Below are 24161 nucleotides of genomic sequence, written 5' to 3'. Positions count from 1 at the left end.
TCTTTTCTACCACATCAATTTTGTGGGTTTCCATACAATTATAGTAGTAGTAGTTACAGCTTGTCTGAGTGACCATTTGCTGCTTTTTTGTTATATGATGACAAACCAAGTATCTCTGGGATTTTGCCTGTTGGTTGAATTAAATCTAAATACCTCATGGCCTGTCGGAGACTGTAGTCAGTAATAGTGTAGTGTGGTGGCAAAACAACTATTTAATAAACAGTTTAAAGAAAAAGTCTTCACATGTCGGCTGTCTTTCTTGAGTTTTAATAAGCATTCATGAATGGAGACCCACACACATACAACCGCATGAACAGTCAGTCAGTGAGTGAGTGCCTAGCAAGTCCTCTAGCCCTGCTATCTTTATAGTTCCCATAACACATGCACATCAACAGTCAAAATATGTGGCGTCTGCAGTAGATAGGTTGGTTTGACATTCCTACGACACAACATCTCTTGAGACTAACAAGGACACTTAGTGTCTGAGCTTCCCTGGCTTGTAACCTTGGTGTCTCTCACTGCTGTCACAGTAGGGGTTAAATGAGCAACACACATCATACATCATAGCAATACCAAATACCAGAATTTTCCATCACAATAGACAAAACAAGTATCAGTTAATCCAAGCAATATTTGGCAGACTTATTAATAATGACAACAATTGTAAGCTGCAGCCTAAAAAAAAATCTCAACCACACCGTGGTCGAAAGACAAATTTCAAATGTTTAAAGTGGCCTGATTCCCAAAGAGGTCATATTTAGAGAGTCAGAGGGCTCATTTACAATGGTCTTCAGAAGGCTCTTTGGAATTGACAGCATCTTGGAAAACTGCAGTTGCCTCCACATTCTCTACATTCTTGGGTCTTCCAGGAATCTTCAGGAGTAAGAACAACAAGAAATAGTCTCTTAGTGATCATCAAAAATGTATTTCAGACCACACACGTGTATGTGTCTGTGTGTATCACTATGCATGAATGTAACTGAACAACTAGCAAGCTACTGTCAAATGTAGTTTAACTACTTGGTAAATTACATGTAGTTTAAGCTGTCCATTGAATTTTTTTTCAACATATATCTTGGTTACAACAAGATTGAACTAGCAAGGTAATTTTGTGTTTATGTGTCTGATATTAATTCAGTTTGGGAAATCCCACAATCTCTATAAAGACTTAACGTTAGCTCTAGTTAGCTTGGGTCTTTAAGGTTCAGCCTACTTGCTGGAGTAGTTAACAAGGTTTCAATACATATGAGTCACAGAAGTGACAAATGGTTTTCCAGTTATTAGTCAGACCCCATGTATTTCCATGGAAACAGAGATAACACTAACAAAAAGTGTTTTATTTCAAATAGCAAATTGCCCCACGATATGAATACATTATACATTAATACCTCATATTATCTTTTATTTTATTGGTAACTTTTGTATAATCACACTTAAGGGTGAGCTTAACCATAAAAGCACACCTAGTAAAGCACACACTCTTGTATAATAATGCTTAATTAGCAAATTTTCCCCTAATATGACAAACCAATTTGATATATTGAACATTGTGAGGTTGTAAAGATGGATGCAAGCCTTTTGGATAAATGAGGGTAAACTAAAATGAGGGTCAGAGTTATGTAAACTGATTTCATTTAGGTTTTTTTTATTACAACCACATCTCTGAGCAGGAACATACAACTGACAATATCCTCTGGTATGGCCAAAATGCAGGTTACTGCTCAGTCCAAATAGGGAAGTTATTGCATTATCATAACTAACATTATACAACATTGGACAAGAGGAATTCCATGAGTGCTTATATACAGTATAACAGCACTGGAACTTTTAACCATGTATCACTATGCTTTAACAGGTGTTCTGAGCCGTTAATTATGTTAATGGTTAGCCTTAATTAAGGGTCATCATAACAAACTTGCATTGCAACTAGGAACATATTACAACAAATAACATTTGAGTTAAATGATGAATAATCAGTAAAGGATGAAGGGGCAGAAAAAGAAGCCTTGACACTTGATTGCAAACCCCAGGTATGCTCATATAACATCAGAAGATGACGCAACATGCTGATTAAAGGGCCAGTGTGTAATATTTGGCATGGTTTATTGTCAAATCTGAATCTGAATCTGAATCTGAATATTCTACCCATTAATATGTTTATATAAGTGTATAATCACTATAAAAAAAATTGTTTGGTTTTCGTAGCATTATAATTATGCTTATATATATATATATTTACATTGTAGATTCTCACTGAAGGCATCAAAACTATGAATGAACACATGTGGAGTTATGTACTTAACAAAAAAAGGTGAAATAACTGAAAACATGTTTTATATTCTAGTTTCTTCAAAATAGCCACCCTTTGCTCTGATTACTGCTTTGCACACTCTTGGCATTCTCTCCATGAGCTTCAAGAGGTAGTCACCTGAAATGGTTTCCACTTCACAGGTGTGCCTTATCAGGGTTAATTAGTGGAATTTCTTGCTTTATCAATGGGGTTGGGACCATCAGTTGTGTTGTGCAGAAGTCAGGTTAATACACAGCCGACAGCCCTATTGGACAACTGTTAAAATTCATACTATGGCAAGAACCAACCAGCTAACTAAAGAAAAACAAGTGGCCATCATTACTTTAAGAAATGAAGGTCAGTCAGTCCGGAAAATTGCAAAAACTTTAAATGTGTCCCCAAGTGGAGTCGCAAAAACCATCAAGCGCTACAACAAAACTGGCACACATGAGGACCGACCCAGGAAAGGAAGACCAAGAGTCTCCTCTGCTTCTGAGGATAAGTTCATCCGAGTCACCAGCCTCAGAAATCGCAAGTTAACAGCAGCTCAGATCAGAGACCAGATGAATGCCACACAGAGTTCTAGCAGCAGACCCATCTCTAGAACAACTGTTAAGAGGAGAGTCAAATAGCTGCTAGGAAACCACTGCTAAGGAGAGGCAACAAGCAGAAGAGATTTGTTTGGGCCAAGAAACACAAGGAATGGACATTAGACCAGTGGAAATCTGTGCTTTGGTCTGATGAGTCCAAATTTGAGATCTTTGGTTGTGAGATCTTTGGTTGTGAGACGCAGAAAAGGTGAACGGATGGATTCCACATGCCTGGTTCCCACTGTGAAGCATGGAGGAGGAGGTGTGATGGTGTGGGGGTGTTTTGCTGGTGACACTGTTGGGGATTTATTCAAAATTGAAGGCACACTGAACCAGCATGGCTACCACAGCATCCTGCAGCGACATGCCATCCCATCCGGTTTGCGTTTAGTTGGACGATCATTTATTTTTCAACAGGACAATGACCCCAAACACACCTCCAGGCTGTGTAAGGGCTATTTGACCAAGAAGGAGAGTGATGGAGTGCTGCGGCAGATGACCTGGCCTCCACAGTCACCGGACCTGAACCCAATCCAGATGGTTTGGGGTGAGCTGGACCGCAGAGTGAAGGCAAAGGGGCCAACAAGTGCTAAACACCTCTGGGAACTCCTTCAAGACTGTTGGAAAACCATTTCAGGTGACTACCTCTTGAAGCTCATGGAGAGAATGCCAAGAGTGTGCAAAGCAGTAATCAGAGCAAAGGGTGGCTATTTTGAAGAAACTAGAATATAAAACATGTTTTCAGTTATTTCACCTTTTTTTGTTAAGTACATAACTCCACATGTGTTCATTCATAGTTTTGATGCCTTCAGTGAGAATCTACAATGTAAATAGTCATGAAAATAAAGAAAACGCATTGAATGAGAAGGTGTGTCCAAACTTTTGGCCTGTACTATAGCAAGGGCCTTGCTTTTAGAGAGAGATCGCCATCTTGCGCCACCATGTATGTACGGTAGACCGAGCGGACAATCCAGCCAGCCAGAGAACGCGTTTCGTGTGTATAAATAAACCAACGAAGACAGTGGAAGGAAGGAAGAAGGAGGAGGAAACAGCAGAGAGTCTTAGTAGTTTGTCCATGGAGAGTAGTGAAAAGTTTTTTCAATTATAAAGTTTGCGAATGGACCACACTTATCACGCAACAGGAGAGAATGAACCCGAACCGTCATCTGCGAGGAAAAGAAGACGCAACTTCACTCCTTGTGATGCACTCTCTGCGGCACTTTTCCTCCTGATGATATATCTCCCCAACGATGGTAGCACCGAATCCCATTCTGTGCAGCAAAATGGGAGCGGAGGATTCAGCCTTCTTCTCGCCCACTCAGCATCTAAGTTCCTCATCTGTATGCTCCAGCTCAAACAGGTATGGCTCTGGGTCTGTGTCCGCTTCAAAATCGCGTTCAAAGTCGTCCATTGCAGCTACTATATTGCTAGGCTAAATAAACAGCTGAGCTCTGTTTACAGGCTATGCTGTCAGTCAGTGTGCGGGCTGGAGATTGGTGGAGCAGAGAGGGGAGGGAGTGCCCGCTAGGTATTGTAAACGAGTATGTGTGTATGGAGTGTGTGTGTTACACTAGAAGAGTCAGAGTTTGGGATGGAGTCTTTTACCCCCTGGAGTGTTACCGGAGTTTTTGGAGTGCTCAAATAAACTGGCCTTTTTCCCGAACGCTCCTCTGGTCTCGTGCTCGTGAGGGATTCATTACAATACCGTAATATGGTTTAGATTTCTAAATAAACATTCACCTCGTCGCTAGATATACCTACTCCTGAAAAACTCTTGTCTGCACAAGGCTTTTTGTCCCTACGAGGCCACTGTCATTTACCTGACGGGAGGAGTGAGCGAGTGAGCCCTGCAATCTAGAATTTGACCATTGATGTCACTGTTTTCAACGGTTTTCAACCCATTTTACGCAGTGGCCCTTTAAATTGGTAACTCATCTGCATCACACGTATGTCACCAAAGCCACTGTCAACAGACTTATTTCACTGGTCGCAAAATAGATGGAAACGCACAGCCTACACGAGACAAAGTAGCTGGTCTGTGGTAACGTGAAGACCCACACAGAAGTTAGTAAAGTAACAAGCTAGTGTGCAGGAGTGTTAGTGTGTTGCTTGGTAACAGTTTAGTCTAGTTGCTGAACTATTCAATAATCAAATACAACAAATTATGACCTGCTGTGGCTTTTTACTGTTAATAAATGGCTCCTGTATAACTGTTGTATAAAAGCAATGTCACACTCAGAGTTGTGCTAGTGTACTGAATATCAGCACAGCTGTGATTATCTTCAGCACTCAGCCTGCAGCCTTATGCCTACAACCGAGACACAGCCATGATTATATTTAGTACAACAGCACTCCCTCTTGTGTGATATTGATTGATTGAAAAAATCAGAAACATTACAAGATGTTACTTTTTGCACTGCCAAATTCATACCTGGTTGCACACAGCTTTTCCATAGCGTACAAACGTGGCAAAGTGCTCACAGTTGAGAGTGAAAAGGTTATATTGGAATTCCTGATCAAGGAGCACATCACGCCGTAGCCTCATATCCTCAGGTGCTGATGGTGTGAAGGCATGGCGGTTGTTACTGATCAAGACATGGGCTCCATTTGGTACATTGACCTCACCAAGAGGCACTCTGCGGATCCTGGTCATCCGAAGAAGAAGATCACCACATATAGGTATGAATGTTTGTATGGAAGTACGTATCCTGCTCATCAGTTCTCCCTCATCTAAAGAAAGAAACAGTTATCATCAGTTAATATCTCATTTCACTTTGTTTTACTGTCTCAAAGTCACAGTTTGACCGATTAGGACAAAGAGAAAATAATTTAATTAATTTATTTGATTAAAAGACAGTGGAAATATAACAAATTACACTTTTATTTGTAACTTGTAATATTGTTTACAAATACTGGAAAACATCTCAGGTCATACAGCTGTATCTATGGCCCCTGAGATTAAAAGCAGATTGGTACTAGTTGAGGGCAGGAGGTTATGGGGTGCTCTAACTCTAAATGCTAAATCGAAATGCTAAATGTTAAATCTAAATGCTAAATCTAAATCTAAATCTAAATGTTAAATCTAAATGCTAAATCTAAATATTAAATCTAATCTAAATGTTAAATCTAATTGCTAAATCTAAATGTTAAATGTTAAATCTAAATGTTCTGGGTGAAACTAAGACATCCGCTGGAAAAGTATTTTTTTCACAGACCGTTTAGAGTTAATGAGTCATTACAGACACCGCTAACGAGGCTAACAGCTAACGGTTTAGTCCAGCTAATCTATGATAACCATGTAATTATTAACAAAACGTGCACACATAAATAGTAATGTTTGTTCAATCATTGTATTTATAGACTTTACCAACATCAGATTAGTCTAAACGGTGATATAGTGACGTGAAAAATGTGAGATATTCATATATATATAGCTAAAATCTACTCGTTTTCTACCCGGAAGTATTTGTTAACAACAAGGTGATTCCCTCTGAAGGGACACTAACAACTCAAAGTACAAAAAAAAATTTCTCCAAACATTCATTCATCTTCTAACCGCTTCATCCTCTTGAGGGTCGCGGGGGGGCTGGAGCCTATCCCAGCTGACATCGGGCGAGAGGCAGGGTACACCCTGGACAGGTCGCCAGACTATCGCAGGGCTGACAACATAGAGACAAACAACCATTCACACTCACATTCACACCTATGGACAATTTAGAGTTACCAATTAACCTAGTCCCCAATCTGCATGTCTTTGGACTATGGGAGGAAGCCGGAGTGCCCAGAGAGAACCCACGCTGACACGGGGAGAACATGCAAACTCCGCACAGAAGGCCTCCCACGCCCGGGATCGAACCGGCAACCCTCTTGCTGTGAGGCGAGAGTGCTAACCACCACACCACCGTGCCGCCCTTTCTCCAAACATGTTTTTTGTTATTTTAGGTAGTTATTATCACGCTAATGTATGTTCAAGTGTTCATTTCCCCCCGATAAGTTGGTTTTAATTCGTTATTTGATTCTATAAACACAGTCTGACCATCTCAAGCTTTTATTTTGGTACTTCCAGTGACTGGCAGTGTGAATTTGCATATTAGCTAAATATTTAGTTTCACCCAGAACATTTAGATTTCATTCATTCATTCATTCATTCATCTTCTAACCGCTTCATCCTCTTGAGGGTCGCGGGGGGGCTGGAGCCTATCCCAGCTGACATCGGGCGAGAGGCAGGGTACACCCTGGACAGGTCGCCAGACTATCGCAGGGCTGACACATAGAGACAAACAACCATTCATGCTCACATTCACACCTACGGACAATTTAGAGTTATCAGTTAACATAGTCCCCAGTCTGCATGTCTTTGGACTGTGGAGGGAAGCCGGAGTGCCCAGAGAGAACCCACGCTGACATGGGGAGAACATGCAAACTCCGCACAGAAGGACTCCCACACCCGGGATCGAACCGGCAACCCTCTTGCTGTGAGGTGACAATGCTAACCACCACAGCACCGTGCCACAACATTTAGATTTAACATTCAACATTTAGATTTAACATTTAAAGTTAACATTTAGATTTAGATTTTTATTTAATATTTAGATTTAACATTTAGATTTAGCATTTAGATTTAACATTTAGATTTAGATTTAGCATTTAGAGTTAGATTTAATATTTAGATTTAGATTTAGCATTTAGATTTAACATTTAGATTTAGATTTAGCATTTAGAGTTAGAGCACACCATAAGCTCCTGCCCTCAACCAATCTGCTTTTAATCTCAGGGACCATAGATACAGCTGTATGACCTGAGATGTTTTCCAATATTTGTAAACAATATTACAAGTTACAAATAAAAGAGTAATTTGTTACCATTGTACCATTCCCAGATTCCTCCAGTCGCTGCATAAATTTAAACAGTATGTTTCTTAAAAGTGCATTGAATGTGCTCACTCCTGCAGTGACAATATCTTGGCTGGAACTCCGCTCTCTGGGTATTTTTAAAAGAATGCGCATTACATCATTGTATGCAACTTGGAGCCTCTGCATGTTAGCTTTTTTTGTAGCTTGACCACAAATGGGCGGTGTAAAGCGATGTGCAGTATGCTTTGAACAGGGCCATCTTCACCTGTTGTGAACAGAAGCCGAACTTCCATGCAATGGTGTTTTTACAGCATTGTCTATATACATCATCATCATCATCATCATCATTCAGTTGATCAGTTATAAAATGTCCAAGGTATTTAATCCTTCTACAGACCTCAAGATTATTGCCAGACTGAATTTTCCTGAATGCAGGAAAATTTAGCTTATTATCCTGCTTGGTTCTACATATTAAAACAGCACTCTTGCTAGCATTATATTTAATATCATGTTTTACTCCATACTCAGTGCAGATATTAAGGAGTTGCTGTAGTCAGGCAATCAGTAGCTCCCGGCCCCGGAGTGCACAAGGAAGCATCCCCGGCCGGCGCATCAGACCAGCACTCCATGAACAAATCTGCTGCAATCTGCTATATTTACCGTTTGTTTTTCCTGTTCCCTGCCCATCATGACATTTAGTCCCTGAACAGAACCTTTGCTCTATTTTATTCTTAAAATCTATCTTGACTTTAAAAACTCTCCGCCTAAACTCCTGCTCTGTCTCCCTTACTAAGTCCACTTCACCTCTCAAAAATGCAGACTTTTTCTCATTTAAACATATTTTAAGATCCTTCGAGAGCCATGGCTTATTATTACTGAACACCTTGACTAACTTAGTTGGGATAATAGTGTCCTCACAGAACTTAATGTAACTTGTGATTGTGTCCGTCAGTTCATGTGGATCAGCGCATGCGTCACAAAACACGCTCCAGTCTGTGGTGTCAAAACAATGTCTGAGGTTCCTCACGTTTGACTTTCTGTCTGTATTTCGGGAGGAGATGGATAACATTGTGATCCGACTTTCCAAGAGGAGGCCGGCTCACTGACTTGTATGTGTCAGGGATATTCCCGTATAGAGGTTGTTGTTCCTGTGAGAACGGTTTGCTGCTATATCAAGCCCTGGATCACGAGTCACATTAAAGGCCTTCTGAACCAGAAGAAGAAGGCCTTTGAAGACAGCGATCAGCAGGAGCTTAAACGCGTGCAGCGGGAACTCAGAGTCCAGCTTAGGGAGGCAAAGGAACAATACAGGAGAAAGTTGGAGCAGAAGCTGCAGAACAACAGCATAAAGGAAGTGTGGGACGGGATGAAGCTCATCACCGGCTGCAGCTCGAGGCGGGGTGCCACCATCTAGGGGGATGTGGGGAGAGCAAACCAGTTGAACAACTTCTTCAACAGGTTAGACCACCCCATTCCACTCTCACCTCTGATCACCACGCCACCCACACCCAGGAGGGTGTGGGGGGCGTGGTGATCAGAGGTGACCTAAACAACCTAAAATAAAATGTAAAATGTCTCTTTTATGTGGTAGTTCAGACACTGACAGGGATGATGTGTTGTTGAATGTTTGTATCAAAAGTTCGTAATAGCGCACTTAGTGTGATGAAGTGAGTGACTGGGAAACCTATTCAGATGGAAACACTCACCTATTCAGAGGGAATGAAAGGGTTCATGGTAATGCTAATTATGTGTTTGAGCTCTCTCACCTTCCAAGATAAACAGGACCACATTATGTCACGTTAGTGAAAGTACTCCACTCCTTTTCAGTTAAACTCTGCAGGCTACGTGCAGCTTGACCATCGTTGCGGCTGCATGTGAGGATGAAATGCTAATTTCAGCCTGTGATCTCTCACTGACTGACTGACAGCCTCATCCAAGTGACATTTTACAATTCTTCATATTTAAAACTAACAAAATTTGTTAGTTTAGTGACATTTTACAATTCTTCATATTAAAGACTAAAGTAATTCATTTCTGCACATGGTTACAATTCTCCTCTGCTTTCTGTATCTCGCACGGCGGAGTCGTGTGGGCAACCATGCACCGCTCAACACCGACGCGCCAGTCTTGAAGGAGTTCCCAGAGGTGTTTAGCACTTGTTGGCCCCTTTGCCTTCACTCTGCGGTCCAGCTCACCCCAAACCATCTCGATTGGGCTCAGGTCCGGTGACTGTGGAGGCCAGGTCATCTGCCGCAGCACTCCATCACTCTCCTTCTTGGTCAAATAGCCCTTACACAGCCTGGAGGTGTGTTTGGGGTCATTGTCCTGTCAAAAAATAAATGATCGTCCAACTAAACGCAAACCGGATGGGATGGCATGTCACTGCAGGATGCTGTGGTAGCCATGCTGGTTCAGTGTGCCTTCAATTTTGAATAAATCCCCAACAGTGTCACCAGCAAAACACCCCCACACCATCACACCTCCTCCTCCATGCTTCACAGTGGGAACCAGGCATGTGGAATCCATCCGTTCACCTTTTCTGCATCTCACAAAGACACGGCGGTTGGAACCAAAGATCTCAAATTTGGACTCATCAGACCAAAGCACAGATTTCCACTGGTCTAATGTCCATTCCTTGTGTTTCTTGGCCCAAACAAATCTCTTCTGCTTGTTGCCTCTCCTTAGCAGTGGTTTCCTAGCAGCTATTTGACCATGAAGGCCTGATTCGCGCAGTCTCCTCTTAACAGTTGTTCTAGAGATGGGTCTGCTGCTAGAACTCTGTGTGGCATTCATCTGGTCTCTGATCTGAGCTGCTGTTAACTTGCGATTTCTGAGGCTGGTGACTCGGATGAACTTATCCTCAGAAGCAGAGGAGACTCTTGGTCTTCCTTTCCTGGGTCGGTCCTCATGTGTGCCAGTTTCGTTGTAGCACTTGATGGTTTTTGCGACTCCACTTGGAGACACATTTAAAGTTTTTGCAATTTTGCAACTGTGTCTACAACCGGTGTGCTGAGTTGTATTCTGCAATTAAAGTAATCCCGTTGGCTGTAACTTTTCTCCGTGGTTCTCCGAGTCTCTTCATTTCAGTGTTTGCTGAAGTTGAGCAATTTCCTTACATAATTGGCGTCACGAACAGACGTCCCTGAAGGGAAGACGGCGGTTAGTGGTGACTCCGGGGAGCATCCTCCTTGCGCGGGGTGACAGGCGCGCCAAACTAAAGGTAAGGACTTTTAAAACTCCTTACACAAATTCTGAATTGGCTAACATAAAATCACCCTAAAACTCTAACTCGCCGTGCACAGCCGGGTGCTCCAAGAAGATCACTGCATACTGATATCCCTCGCAGACAGAAAACTTGGCGGGGAGGGAGAACCAAGGAGAAAAGAGAGCCAGACTTCTGTGCGCAGAACAGCTGCTAAGAAATAAGTTGAACTCAAGAGAGTAAAGCGAAATTTGATTATGATTGGTTTTCAACAAAAAAAAACACAAAAAATAAGATGATTATTGCTGACGCAATATTAATGTGACACTCGGATGAAAACACCCATTTTGACCTCACTGAAGTTCCAACTTCTGCCTCGCTATCTGAGCAATGTTTGGATACTTCAGTGCGTAGTTTTCCACCATAAGAGTGGATCCTGGTTGGCTCGTAGTGGTGTCTCATTCTGGTGAAGTTTCATCTCTTCTTTAAAAAGGGTAGGCAGGGAGGTAGCAGGTGCAACACTCTCCCTGTATGTCTCCCCGAACAGGGTCACACATCGGCGACAGCGCAGTGGGTGGTGTTGGCGCAGCGGGCTCCTCCGTCGGTGCCTCTCCATCCGTCGCTGCGTCCCTCTCTGGCCCAGTTTGTGCATGAGCCATCTCTGCCCGAACGGGATTCGCCGTGATATACAACATTATTGATAGTATTAATTAATTATTAATGATATTCGAATTATCAAATTTAGGTTCAAACTTATGAAAAATATATATATTCGAATATATTTGGAACTTCAAATTTTTTTTGACAGCCCTAACACACATATTTACTGCTGGTCTATTCGCATGGGATTAGTATTTTTTTATGTAAGTCTAGAGAAAGACTACCTGTATTTTGTCAGTTTAAGAGAAGCTGGGCTGTGGTTCCGGCAATTGGAGAACCAACTACCTGTACTTTGTCAGTTTAAGAGAAACTGGGCTGTGGTTCCGGCAATCGGAGAACCAACCACCTGTATTTTGTCAGTTTAAGAGAAACTGGGCTGTGGTTCCGGCAATCGGAGAACCAACCACCTGTATTTTGTCAGTTTAAGAGAAACTGAGCTGTGGTTCCGGCAATCGGAGAGCCAACAACTTGTTGAGTCAAGTACCAGTAATAACAATTAGTGGCACAAATTAGTGACTCCAAATTTATAGAGTGCCAAGAGATAGGAGCGCCGAAAGAGGCAGCTGAACTCCCATAAGCCAGAGGTGGTTTAAAAGAATACAAAGGTATAAGCTGATAGAGACAATAAAATATAGAAAGAGGCCAATAAATTAATAAAATATAAATACATCCAGTTGGAATAAAATATGGATAACACCAATATCACTGAGAAAACAACGGTAAAAATCACAATTGGTTAAAATAGAAAAAGGCTGAAGCCAAAGATGATAATCACCTCATGCGCATGAACCCAAATTGAACAATCTAAAGATACTGAGGGTTGAGCGTGTTTGTTTGGACTTCTGACAATCTAAAGATACAAAATTCTGATAAGCTGCAGTATTTTTGTTTGTGTGTAGTAAACTGTCTGTTTAGATGTTATGTGAAATATTGTGTAACTGCTTGTATGCTGTGTTGAGCTCATGTATGAATGTACAAACTGCAATATAAAAGCTCTGTGTGCTCACTGAGGGTGTGTAAGACTCTGGGCTGAATGCCAAGAGCACCAAGCAAAAGGAAATTGTTAACCCTTAAGAAGAGAGGAGCGTGAGTTGTGTAGTATCTGAGAAAAGTGTAGGAAAGTTGTGTCCAGAGTGTGAATGTGTATGTGTTGAAGAAAAACAGAAGGAAGTGTGTCTGAGACAATAGTAAAGTTGGGAACATTGCGTTGTGTTGAGAGGTGAAGACTGGTGTGTGTGTGGTGTCCGAGTACAGGCTGAAAGAAAGAAAGAGAGAAAGGAATAAGAAAGTGTGTTGTTTGTCTGAGGCTGAAAGAAGAAAGAAAGAAAGGAGAAAGTGTGTTTGAGGAAATAGTTGTATAGAGAGCTGGTTTTGTGTAGAGAGAAGTTGTCCCATAGAGAGCTGTGAACAGACTGAAGCTGTAATCGGCCAGTAAACTAAGGGGGGAGGAGCCTGGGGCCTTTCTAAAAATAGTTGAGGTGCAGTACACAGTCCCCTCCCAGCCCCTCCTTTCGAGAGCGACAGCAGAAGTGAAGAGTTTTGAGCGTTTTTTTTTTTTTTCCAGAAACCAAAAACTTTAAAAGGAAGTAAATAGGAACGGCACACAACAACACATAAGAACACAAATTTACAAAGCAAAAAAACATCTGAACATAAAACAAGTGAACTACAATCTGAAACAATGAAATGAATGAAACAAACACCAGTAGCTCGGGTGGGAAGCAAAAATCCAGACATCTTGAAAGACATCCAGAAAATGGGAAAAACTAACCAAGGGATTAGAATACCCTTGGCCGAAGGGGGACACGTTCGATATGGTGGTTTGTGAGAGTATGGAAACCAAACTAAGATTAAAGACCAGTCAAAGAAACATCAGGAAAAGAGAGAATTGGAACTGAAAATTTTGAAGCTGTTCAAAGCTGAAGGTCAAAACTATAGGGCAAAGATGAGACAAGGCCTTATGAAATTAAAAAAACAACATGGGGAAAGAGAAGGGTCATGAAGATGAGGAGGAGGAAGAGGATGAGCTCAAAAATAATCTTAGAAATAGAGCACTACTTAAAAAACCAGACAGATATAATAATGAGCATGGTATATGGTTCCAATCTTAATAAAGGGGACCCAGGGACATTATATCACTTGGCAGACCCTTGATCTGACTGGCCTGGTCTCCAGACTCCCTGACATTCGTGACGGGGCCTCAAAGTGGATCAGAGCTTTTGAGGAGGCTACCATTGGTAAATTTTTGGCACTGGGGGATGTGAAGGCGGTGTGGGCTCAAACTCTCAGAGCCTCAGTAATGGAGAACATGCTGAGACACAATGGATGTGAGTGGATGATAAGTCCCATGGCTGATGGAACTGAATTTGATGCCTATTGTGGGAGACTGTGGGCAGCACTGAGGGGGGAGTACCCGACGAGTTGACCCTAAAGCATTGCGGGGTGAACCCTTTACAGAGACAGATAATCCTACGACATACATAAACAATCATTTGAAAAGATAGAGGTAAGAGACTGAGGAAGACATCGGGCAGAGCCAGGTGTTAACGACTCTGTTCAGAAACTCAATCACTGATGTGCTCCCCACCCCAGTCCAGAGCAGACTGAGGAATGTAGTGGCACTAAAAACAATGCCACACAGACAATTTTGTGACAATGTGATCCACACAGTGGAGAGACACAGGAAAGATGAGCAGAAGATGAAAGAGCAGGATAGAGACGCACAGCTGCAATTAAGCGAGCTGCAGAGCAAGGGCAAAGCTAAAACCCAAGCGCCAATTACGACTGAAAAAACAAACCCCACGCCAATGAACACACCCACCTCACAGCCAACACAGCTCCTGCAACCACCCCCAGTTGTCAGTGTCTACCCGCAGCCATACACACAGCCATATCGACCGCCTGGAGCATGTTGCCTGGGAAATCAAATGGAGCAGAACATTTGGGTTTAGGGTGACCTGACTGTTGGGACAGATAGGCTAGGTTTCGCAATAGGAAAGAATCCTTATAAGAAGTTGTTTTTGAGTTAAGTGACTTTCAGAATGCCAGGGAAATTCCGTTAAAGGAGTTGTTTTCATAAATTGAGGTTCGTGCACAGTTCCAATTGTCGGAAATCAAACGGAGCAGAAAACAATTAGGTTTCCTTTCTTCCTGTCTGTCTGTCAAAACTAGCTTACATTTCGCAGAGAGATGTTAGTCTTATTGTAACAAAGTTACAAGCATTTGAAAATGGCAGGGGGGTAAAATGACCCCTTGGCGGTTGTAGTGTTAATAAATAGTGATAGATATTTTATCACAAATTCCTCTTGCATCAGATCTTGTGAAATATCGCTTCCATGAATCTGTTTAGACAGATCAATGAGGTGAAGCCGTGTTCTGCGCATGCAGAACCTTGTACAGTCCTCAAAATAATAATTAAGAAAGAAAAGATCTCTGTAATCATTTCCAATATTCACAAGCTGTTTTTATCCAACAAAAGATTCTGCTTCAGTCTATATTTCTTGGCGTGTAGTTCTGAAAAACATCCTTTTTGCTGAGGTTAAAAAAATCCTCATCTTTTGCACATTCTGTAAATGGAGTGGGGTCTAACAGCAGTCTAACAGTACTATAAAATACATCTACATAGCCATAATAATGGTATTATATATATATATATATATATATATATATATATATATATATATACATATAGTGATAATCATTACATATGCTCTGTATGGGAAGCTCTCAGAAATAAGAGGCACAGTAAACCGCTTCAGCTGACACACTCACTGCTCCTCCTTTTGGATTGACAGACCATTGCAACTGGTTTCTACAAATGAAACTTAGGGGCGTTACCAGTCAGCCCCGAATTCTCTACGTCATCGCGGGGGATCTCATTAAAGGTACAAGCCAGGTGACGACAAGGACCGGTCACAGATTGGCACGGCTCCACCACGGACCAAACGGAAATTTGAAGTGGCTGCATCTGTACACAGAGGGAACATGGTGAATAAAGCGGTATCAAGGAAATACAACAAGCTCTCCATTGCTGAAGCACTCATAACTGCCAAACAAAGACTAACAGCTCTGGCCACCCAGTTGAAGAGATACACTAAAGAATTAGAAGCCAGGATTTTGAACAGGATGTTCTCCACTGAACTAGCAAAGGTGTCCTCTCAGTGGCAGGGAAACAACAGCAGGTCAGGCCCACCAAGACTTGAGATGGAAACATATTGGAAGGGCATATGTGAAAGAGAAGCATCACACAACACTGATGCCCAGTGGCTAGTGGACCTACCAGCTGGCTGCAGCAACCTCCTTGAGCAAGAACCAGTAACCATCTTAATGGCAGACATCCAGCAAAAAGTGTCAAAGATGAAGAGCTGGACAGCACCGGGCCCTGATATGATCCATACATACTGACTGAAGAAGCTAGCTGCGCTCCATAAACGCCTAGCAGCACAGATGACCCAGCTGCTAAGGGATGGGACCAACCCAGAATGGACCCACCCAAAATGGTTGACACAGGGCAGGACAGTCCTGATCATGAAAGACCCCCAGAAGGGAACCATCCAACTACAGTCCGATAACCTGTCTCTCCGCAACATGGAAGCCCGTCAGGCATCATAGTGGCTAAGATAACTGGGCATATGGTTCAATACATGAGTGAGGCACAGAAAGTAATTGGCAGTAACACCAGAGGTGCCAAGTACCAGCTACTGGTTGACAGAACAATCATCCAAAACTGCAAGAGCAGGAAGACAAACCTGTGCACCGACTGACTACAAGAAAACCTACGACTCAATGCTACATACTTATATTACTGTACCCTCTGTCATGGATGTTGGTATCTCTCTCACAGTTGCATTTTCTTTGACGTGTCTGCTTTTCCTATACAACATTTGAGCACTTGAACAATCAAAAAACGTATCATTGAATACAATTGAAGCCTTTAAAAAATCTATAAATGAGTTGTCATTGTTCACAGCATTACCAACTGAGGATCCTGTGAACAACTTCAACTCCAAAATACAAAATATCATTGACAATATTGTACCCTTTAAAATTAAAAACATAGAAAGGCAAAAACCCCCTGGAGAAATGGAGTGTCTGTTTTGCAGTCTAAGAGAAAGTGTTGCCAGGCAAAACGACAATGGAGAAAAACAAAACTTCAGGTTCACTATGAAATCTACAAGGACAGACTAAACGACTACAACAAAAAAATTAAACAGGCCAGACAATCCTTCTTTTCTAAAATCATTAATAAAAATATCAATAATACTAAAGTGCTCTTCTCTACTGTTGATCGACTTGTAAATCCACCATCTTCAACCCCATCCGAGATACTGTCCACTGAAAAATGTGAACAATTTGCCACATTCTTCAAAAACAAAATTATTGCCATCAGGCGGAACATTAGTGCCTCAAGATCCAGAAATGAACCTACACTCCAGTCCTCCAGGAATATTATCTGTGCTATGTCTCACTTTGACATTCTAGATTTAGATAAACTAGACAGTATAGTTGGGCATCTCAGGTTAGGGTTAGGGTTAACCTGCTGCTTAGATCCCATCCCTACCACATTTTTTAAAACTGTTTTAAACTGCTTAGCACCTGTTGTTTTAGAAATTATTAATTACTCTCTTCAGTCTGGCATTTTTCCTGCAGCACTTAAAACAGCTGTCATTAAACTGCTTCTGAAGAAGAGTAACCTTGATGCAAAAGTTACTGCTAACTGTAGGCCCATTTCCAACTTACCATTCCAAAATACTAAAAAAAACAATCTTTTCTCAGCTTAATGAGTATCGAACATCACATAGCCTTCTAGACATCTATCAATCCAGTTTTCAATCTCACCACAGCACAGAAACGGTACTTGTTAAAGTTGTAAACAATCTGCAGATAAACACAGACTCCAATAAACTATCTGTTCTTGTTCTCCTGGATCTCAGCGCAGCTTTTGATACTGTTGATCATAATATTCTAATAGGGAGGTTAGAAAAATGGGTCGGCCTATCTGGCCCAGTTCTAAATTGGTTCAGAACCTACCTACAGGAAAGGCAGTTATTTGTGTCCATTGGTGACTTTGCCTCAGACAGAGTGGGTATTATGTTGGAGTACCCCAAGGTTCAATTCTTGGACCACTACTATTCAACCTCTATATGCTCCCACTCACACATGTTATATAGAAACACAACATAAATTACCATATTATGCAGATGATTCACAACTCTACATATCCCTATCTCCTGATGACCTAGATCCCATACATTCCCTAACTCAGTGTATTGAAGATATTAATCTATGGATGTCAGAGATTTTTTTTACAACTGAACAAAGACAAAACAGAAATACTCAGCTTTGGTGCAAAGGCTCAGAGACAGAGAATTGCAGCTCATCTTAATTCTCTGTCTCTGAAGAGCAAAAGTGAAGCTAGAAATCTGGGTGTGATCATAGACAGTGATCTTAATTTTAAGAGCCACATCAATCATCTTACAAGATCAGCCTTTTACCATCTAAAAAAACATCTCCAAACTAAGGAGCTTTCTGTCAAAATCAGACTCCGAGAAATTAATCCATGCTTTTATAACAAGCAGACTAGATTATTGTAATGGTCTACTCACCGGCCTCCCAAAATCCGCTGTGCCGCGACTACAGTTAATTCAAAATGCAGCTGCACGCATTATCACCAGAACTAAAAAGTCTGAACACATTACACCTGTTCTTAGATCTCTGCATTGGCTACCTGTCAAAACCAGAATCTATTTTAAAATTTTATTAATAGTATACAAAGCTCTAAATGGCCTTGCACCTCAGTATATAAAAGACATGCTGATTGGATACAAAACAGCAAGAACTCTCAGGTCCACAGACAGTGGTCTTTTAACCATCCCACGTACTAACTCTAAAGCAGGACTAACTCTAACTGCCTTCTGCACTTATGCCCCAAGAAGATGGAACACCCTGCCTGAAGACCTGAGAAAGGCCCCCACACTGAACACCTTTAAAAGCAGGTTAAAAACCTTACTTTTTAAAACCGCCTATGGTTAAATTCCTTGTGTGTGTGTGTGTGTGTGTGTGTGTGTGTGTGTGTGCGTGCGCGCATATTTCTCTTCCGCACTTGCACTTTTATGACTGTGTTGTGATTGTATTGTAATTTTATGTAAAGCACATTGTGTTGCCTTGTGTATGAAATGTGCTATATAAATAAAGATTGACTTGACTGCACAGAGGGCACAGAGGCACTAATCATCGCAGCACAAGAACATGCCCTGAGCACAAGGGCCATAGAGGCCAGGGTCTACCACAGCAGATCAGACCCAAGGTGCAGGCGGTGCAAAGATGCCCCTGAGACAGTCCAGCACATAGTGGCAGGGTGTAAGATGGAAGCAGGATTAGTGTACATGGAGAGGCACAACCAAGTGGCTGGGATAGTGTACAGAAACATCTGTACTCGGTATGGACTCCAAGTACCCAAATCCCGATGGGACACACCACCAAAGGTGGTTGAGAATAACAGGGCTAAGATACTGTGGGACTTCAGCTTCCAGACTGACAAACAACCAGACATAGTGGTGGTTGACAAACACCAGAAGAGCGCAGCAGTGGTAGATGTGGCAACACCAGCTGACAGGAACATCAGAAAGAAGACACACAAAAAGGTGAAGAAGTATTAAGGGTTGAAAGAACAGCTGGAACCAATTTGGAAGGTCAAAGTTGACGCGGTCCCCGTGGTAGTAGGAGAACTCGGGGCAGTGACCCCCAAACTGGGAGAGTGGCTTCAGCAGATTCCAGGAACAACATCTGAAGTCTCAGTCCAGAAGTGTGCAGTCCTAGGAACAGCTAAGATACTGCACAGAACACTCAAACTCCCAGGCCTTTGGTAGAAGACTCGAGCTTGAAGATGATACAGATACCACCCTAAGAGGGTGAGAGGGGGATTTTCTTTTTAAAAGTATAAATACAGAATATTGCAATATTGCTTATCAACTAATAAATCATTTACTAATACTTCATGGATTAGTTATAGACCCTCCATAAAAAACGTCTTTTGAGTTGCCCAGTTGTGAAAAATGCCTTTGGCTGGTGTTAAAGGGGAACTAACGTTTTTTTCAACCTGGGCCCTATTTTCCGAACTACTTTTGTCTAAATGAGTGATAGGATGTTCAATATGTGACATTTCTCCAGTACGAAGCTCGGGCTGACCTGCCTGAAACCCGTGAGCGCGTGCTATATTAAATAATAGGTCACTCAGACAGTGTCAAACAACGTCAAAATACGTCCACTAAAAGTGCGTCTTTTTTACACAGATAGGCTCGGATTGTTAGTATCCGACAACATAACGGAAAGGAGAAATGAACGTCCATCATTACCTTTAGCTGTTGTGGCAAGTCAGAACACTTCCTCTCCCTGCTCCCTCTGTCTCCTCGTTCACTCTTCAATTTCAATGAGCTTTACGTCCGTGTACTCTGTTCAAATAAATACGGGCAGTCATCAAATTCAAGTGGCTCATCCAGATCCAGTTGGTCAAAATCGGGTAAAAATTCGGACATGTTTGTTGTAGCAAGTCAAAACACTAAATCAGAGAGTGAAAGTCTGGCTCTGAAATCTCACGTCTTGCAAGATTCTTCTTCAGCGTTTTACTATACAGTCTGTTTTATGGCAGTTGGTCTCGCGAGACTTGAGTTGTTGCAGGAAGCACATATACTAAAATTTCAACAGGCAGAGGAACATATCCGAATCCACCTAAAGGTAAACACAGACGTTCATTTCTCCTTTCCGTTATGTTGTTGGATAATTATACTAACAATCTGAGCCTATCTGTGTGAAAAAATGCACTTTTAGTGGATGTATTTTGACATTGTTTGAAGCTGTCTGAGTGCCCTATTATTTAATATAGTGTCACGGGGTAAAACCCAAGTTTTAAATTGACTGTTCTGATGGGGAGCACTCTGTTCAAAACAGCAGACAGACAAGTTCAAGGTGTGCAACAAGATCAAATTTATTAAAAGCAAGCCACTTGATTAAAACACAACTTAAAAAGGGCCCCAGCTAAAAGATCTTTTCCTATAATAAAACCAGTGTCCAAGTCTTCTTCCTTGGGGTCCCAGGAGAGGCAGAGTCCAGGAGACGGTCGGTACAGAGCCTGAGTACAGAGAGTTTTGTTAAGAATTGGGTTTGTTTGTTCGGCAGCTTCGAGATGTTATAGACTACTCAAATAAATAAAACTAGAAGTCCATGCACTGGGTCGTTAGTTATAAAAACACAGCAAAGTAAAACAAGCAAAATTTGGATTTAAAAAAATACAACAAATAAATGACCCAGACTAGTAATTCTGGTGAATAAAAACAGTTCTAGGACGTAGTCTTTTCTTCGTGACAGATGGCTTTAGAATCTGTAAAAATTAAGGAGAGGTACTTAACTGACAGGAGAGGCGAAGCGTGCTTCACCTCTCTTCGTGTCTCAGTGCGCCTGCTCTCCGCGTTGCTCTCTTTCTTCCGCTCCCTCGCTGGAGCCGATCCGCTGCCGGGGCACCGCTTCCGCCGTTCTCCCAGTCGGCCTCTCTCGCTGGTGCGCCTCCTGATTCTCCTCACGGGGCTACGCGTCGTCGGCCCCTCCGTTGCCACTGCTGCTGCTGCTGCTGCTACTGTTTCACCCTCTCGCCCTCTCGCTCCGGTACTCTTCGTCTGTCTCCGGCTCGCTCCTCGTGCTTCCTCCTGTAGCGTCTTCCCCCTCTGTTTCTCTTGCACACCTGTGTCCGATTGCCTCACAGCACACACAGAGAAAACCCACACCCCTTAAGTGCGCGCAGCAGGCGCGCACTCCCAGTGCCGTCAGGTGTTCCAAATCAAAAATTAAGGTTGTGCGCCCAGGAGAAAGGGGAAGAGGATAGACTTGTGCAGAAACAAAAAACGAAATAAGGAAAAGGTTCCGTCACACACACACACACACACACACACACACACACACACACACACACACACCCTGTAACAATAGCGCACACTCACGGGCTGCAGGCAGGTCAGCCCGAGCTTCGTACTGGAGAAATGTCAAATACTGAACATCCTATCACTCATTTAGACAAAAGTAGATTGGAAAATAGGGCCCAGGTTTAAAAAAAAGTTAGTTCCCCTTTAATACTCCTCCAGCATCATGCTCTGCATAGTAGTTAATCAGGAAAATCCCTAAAATACATTTATAAAAACTCAATAGCATTCACAATTTGAAAAGATTTGTGTGATGGATTAACATTTATATTCCAGTATCATTAAATGGTATATACCCATTATCACAGCTGTTTCTTAAAGGAGGATTGTACCATATAAATCAAAGGTTAGCCCTACCCCACCACTACATTTCAAAACATGTAATCATCCAACCAGAGATAGCAACTGACATTTTTTCTTTTGTGCAGAACAATGAATTGTTCTGCATAACTCTGAGAGGACTCCTTCACAACTGACACATATTCCTCAGAGACTTTTGTCCAGTATCATAAGCTCATCCCAAGGTACCTGTAGAGGCCCTGAATCCAAATCTAGTTTTAAGATGGTGATAATGTTTTGAACTTAAGAAAACGTCTAAACCTCTAAATCTCTGTTATATAATCTATGTATGTACTGGATGTTGTGCTCACCTGCAACAGCAAAATGGATTACATATCCGTCTTCATCATACACTCCCCAGTGTGAATATCCGATGGGATAGGAAAATTCTATCAAGTCTCCAAATTTGGCAGTGGATGCAATTTCTTCAACCTGTGTTCATTGCAAAACACATGACAGTAAATAATAAAAGCAGTTTCTAACATGTCTCCACCCTGCTCCACTCCCTGTCTAGCCTGAAAGCCGGTTTAGCCACATAACATTCAGTTCAGGGAGAGCTGCAGTCACAAGCTTCATTGGTAATGATAAAAACTGCTTTTTGTCACTATTAATAAAACTGATCACCCTTGTTTGTAAGTCATGAACTAATAATTTTGATGCCAGCTCTTGTTCTTATGAAGATTGATTGCACGTTTTTTTAAGTTAGACAAAAGTATCTGCTTAACACCTGCACTGTAATACAATATAATAATGCAGGATGTGTTCAACAGGGTTCCTCATATATTATTTTGGAAAATAATTTCCCAGTTCAATTGGCTGAAGTCACATTGGTATGTTAGCACTCTTCTTTAACTTAACATTGCATTACAGAATTACAAAGTCTGATTAATTATGAATATATGTTTAAATGTTATAACATTGCAAGATGGCTGATCATAATCTTTTTTTTTATTCCAGTAATCAGTGTTCCATTATACTGTTCTGGAGATAATTAAGAGCTGGTCATTGTGTTATTAGTTCTTACCTGCTTCTGATAATCCATAGCTGACTCCTGGTAAAGGACTGTGAGAACTGTAGTAGCTGTTGAAGGCAGTTTGCCTTCACAGGGTGTGTTGTGTGAAAATCTGGTTTGGACTGTTTGTTGCTTGGTAGTTATTTGAGGGTAAAGAAAACGGCTGATTGGCTAATACAGTGAACAACTACCTCAACAGTAACATAATAATGGTGTCTCAAACAAGAATAACACATCAAACAAGCTACACTTTGAGAAGGTTTGTGGAGAACATAGTCAGGTTTTTATGTGCATTTTACTGTTTTGCTCTTTCTTGAAACTATTTGTGACTGGGTAAATTACACAAATAGTTTTTTCTGAAAATGAATTTCAGTGAGTTATGGTTAGTTAATTAATAGAGTGGGACCTCACAATTTTCTATTTACATATTTTGGCCATCATTTCTGACATAGCACCAGCCCTACAGAAATTTTAGACATGGGGCCATGAGCTTTAATTCTTTCTTTCAACAATAAAAGTGAGCCTTCCAGTGCCCTGTTGAGCATGACCTTCAATCATTTATTATTTATTATTTAAGGTATTTTATTTTATTTTTTTTCAACTGTTATTGATTGTTAACGATTTACAAAATTAAAGAAGGGGGTGGGAGGACAAAAGAGGAATTTTGAGACCCGCCAGAAATAGATACTATTGCAGTTAGAGTTAGAGTTTCTCCAAACAGCATGTATCATCTTGAGAGAGATGCATATGGTGTGCAAAGCACACATTTAGGCATGACTTCGTTAACTGTGCAATAATTGGTGCAATTATTACACTGTACTGAGAAACTGAAATATTCCTCCTTTTTGAACTTGGTGTTTTTCAATAAACACCTTGAACTGTTTTTCCGCTTCCGTCTCTGCATTTTGGGGTCCAAACACAAAACCAAATCATAACAGTTTATTCTTATTCATGTTTTTATTTTATTGATGTATTAATAGTAATATCCATAACATAATACATATTTTATGTTTATGAATGTAACATACTAGTTTATACAGTCTGATGTAGCAAGTACATATTTTGATATTATTACACACTTACAGACTCAGCACAGTGAATATTTTGTTTTTAATATCTTAAGTAGTAGTGTTAAGCATTGTAGCATCATGCCTACTTTTATTTCAATTGTATTTTATCACTTTTATTATTTATTTTTTCGTTATATTACTTTATATTTACATACTTCTATGTCATACTCTTCGTCT

At 41.3% G+C, this 24161-nt stretch overlaps 1 protein-coding gene across 1 annotated transcript; it reads right to left on the bottom strand.

Annotated features, from left to right (window-relative positions):
* Positions 1 to 251: 251 nt before the first annotated feature.
* LOC125881025 (phospholipase A and acyltransferase 2-like) lies at positions 252 to 23013 on the bottom strand. Its single transcript, XM_049563940.1, has 4 exons — positions 22927 to 23013; positions 22214 to 22334; positions 5312 to 5610; positions 252 to 873 (listed from the first exon to the last, which is right to left on the bottom strand). The coding sequence occupies exons 1-4, from the start codon at positions 22942 to 22944 to the stop codon at positions 775 to 777; spliced, it is 537 nt and encodes a 178-aa protein (XP_049419897.1). The 5' UTR covers positions 22945 to 23013; the 3' UTR covers positions 252 to 774.
* Positions 23014 to 24161: the final 1148 nt, after the last annotated feature.

Source organism: Epinephelus fuscoguttatus, linkage group LG20, assembly GCF_011397635.1.
Source record: "Epinephelus fuscoguttatus linkage group LG20, E.fuscoguttatus.final_Chr_v1".
Classification (NCBI taxonomy): Eukaryota; Metazoa; Chordata; class Actinopteri; order Perciformes; family Serranidae; genus Epinephelus; species Epinephelus fuscoguttatus.
Note: the sequence above shows the minus strand (reverse complement) of the source record. Positions and strands in the feature narration are given on the sequence as shown.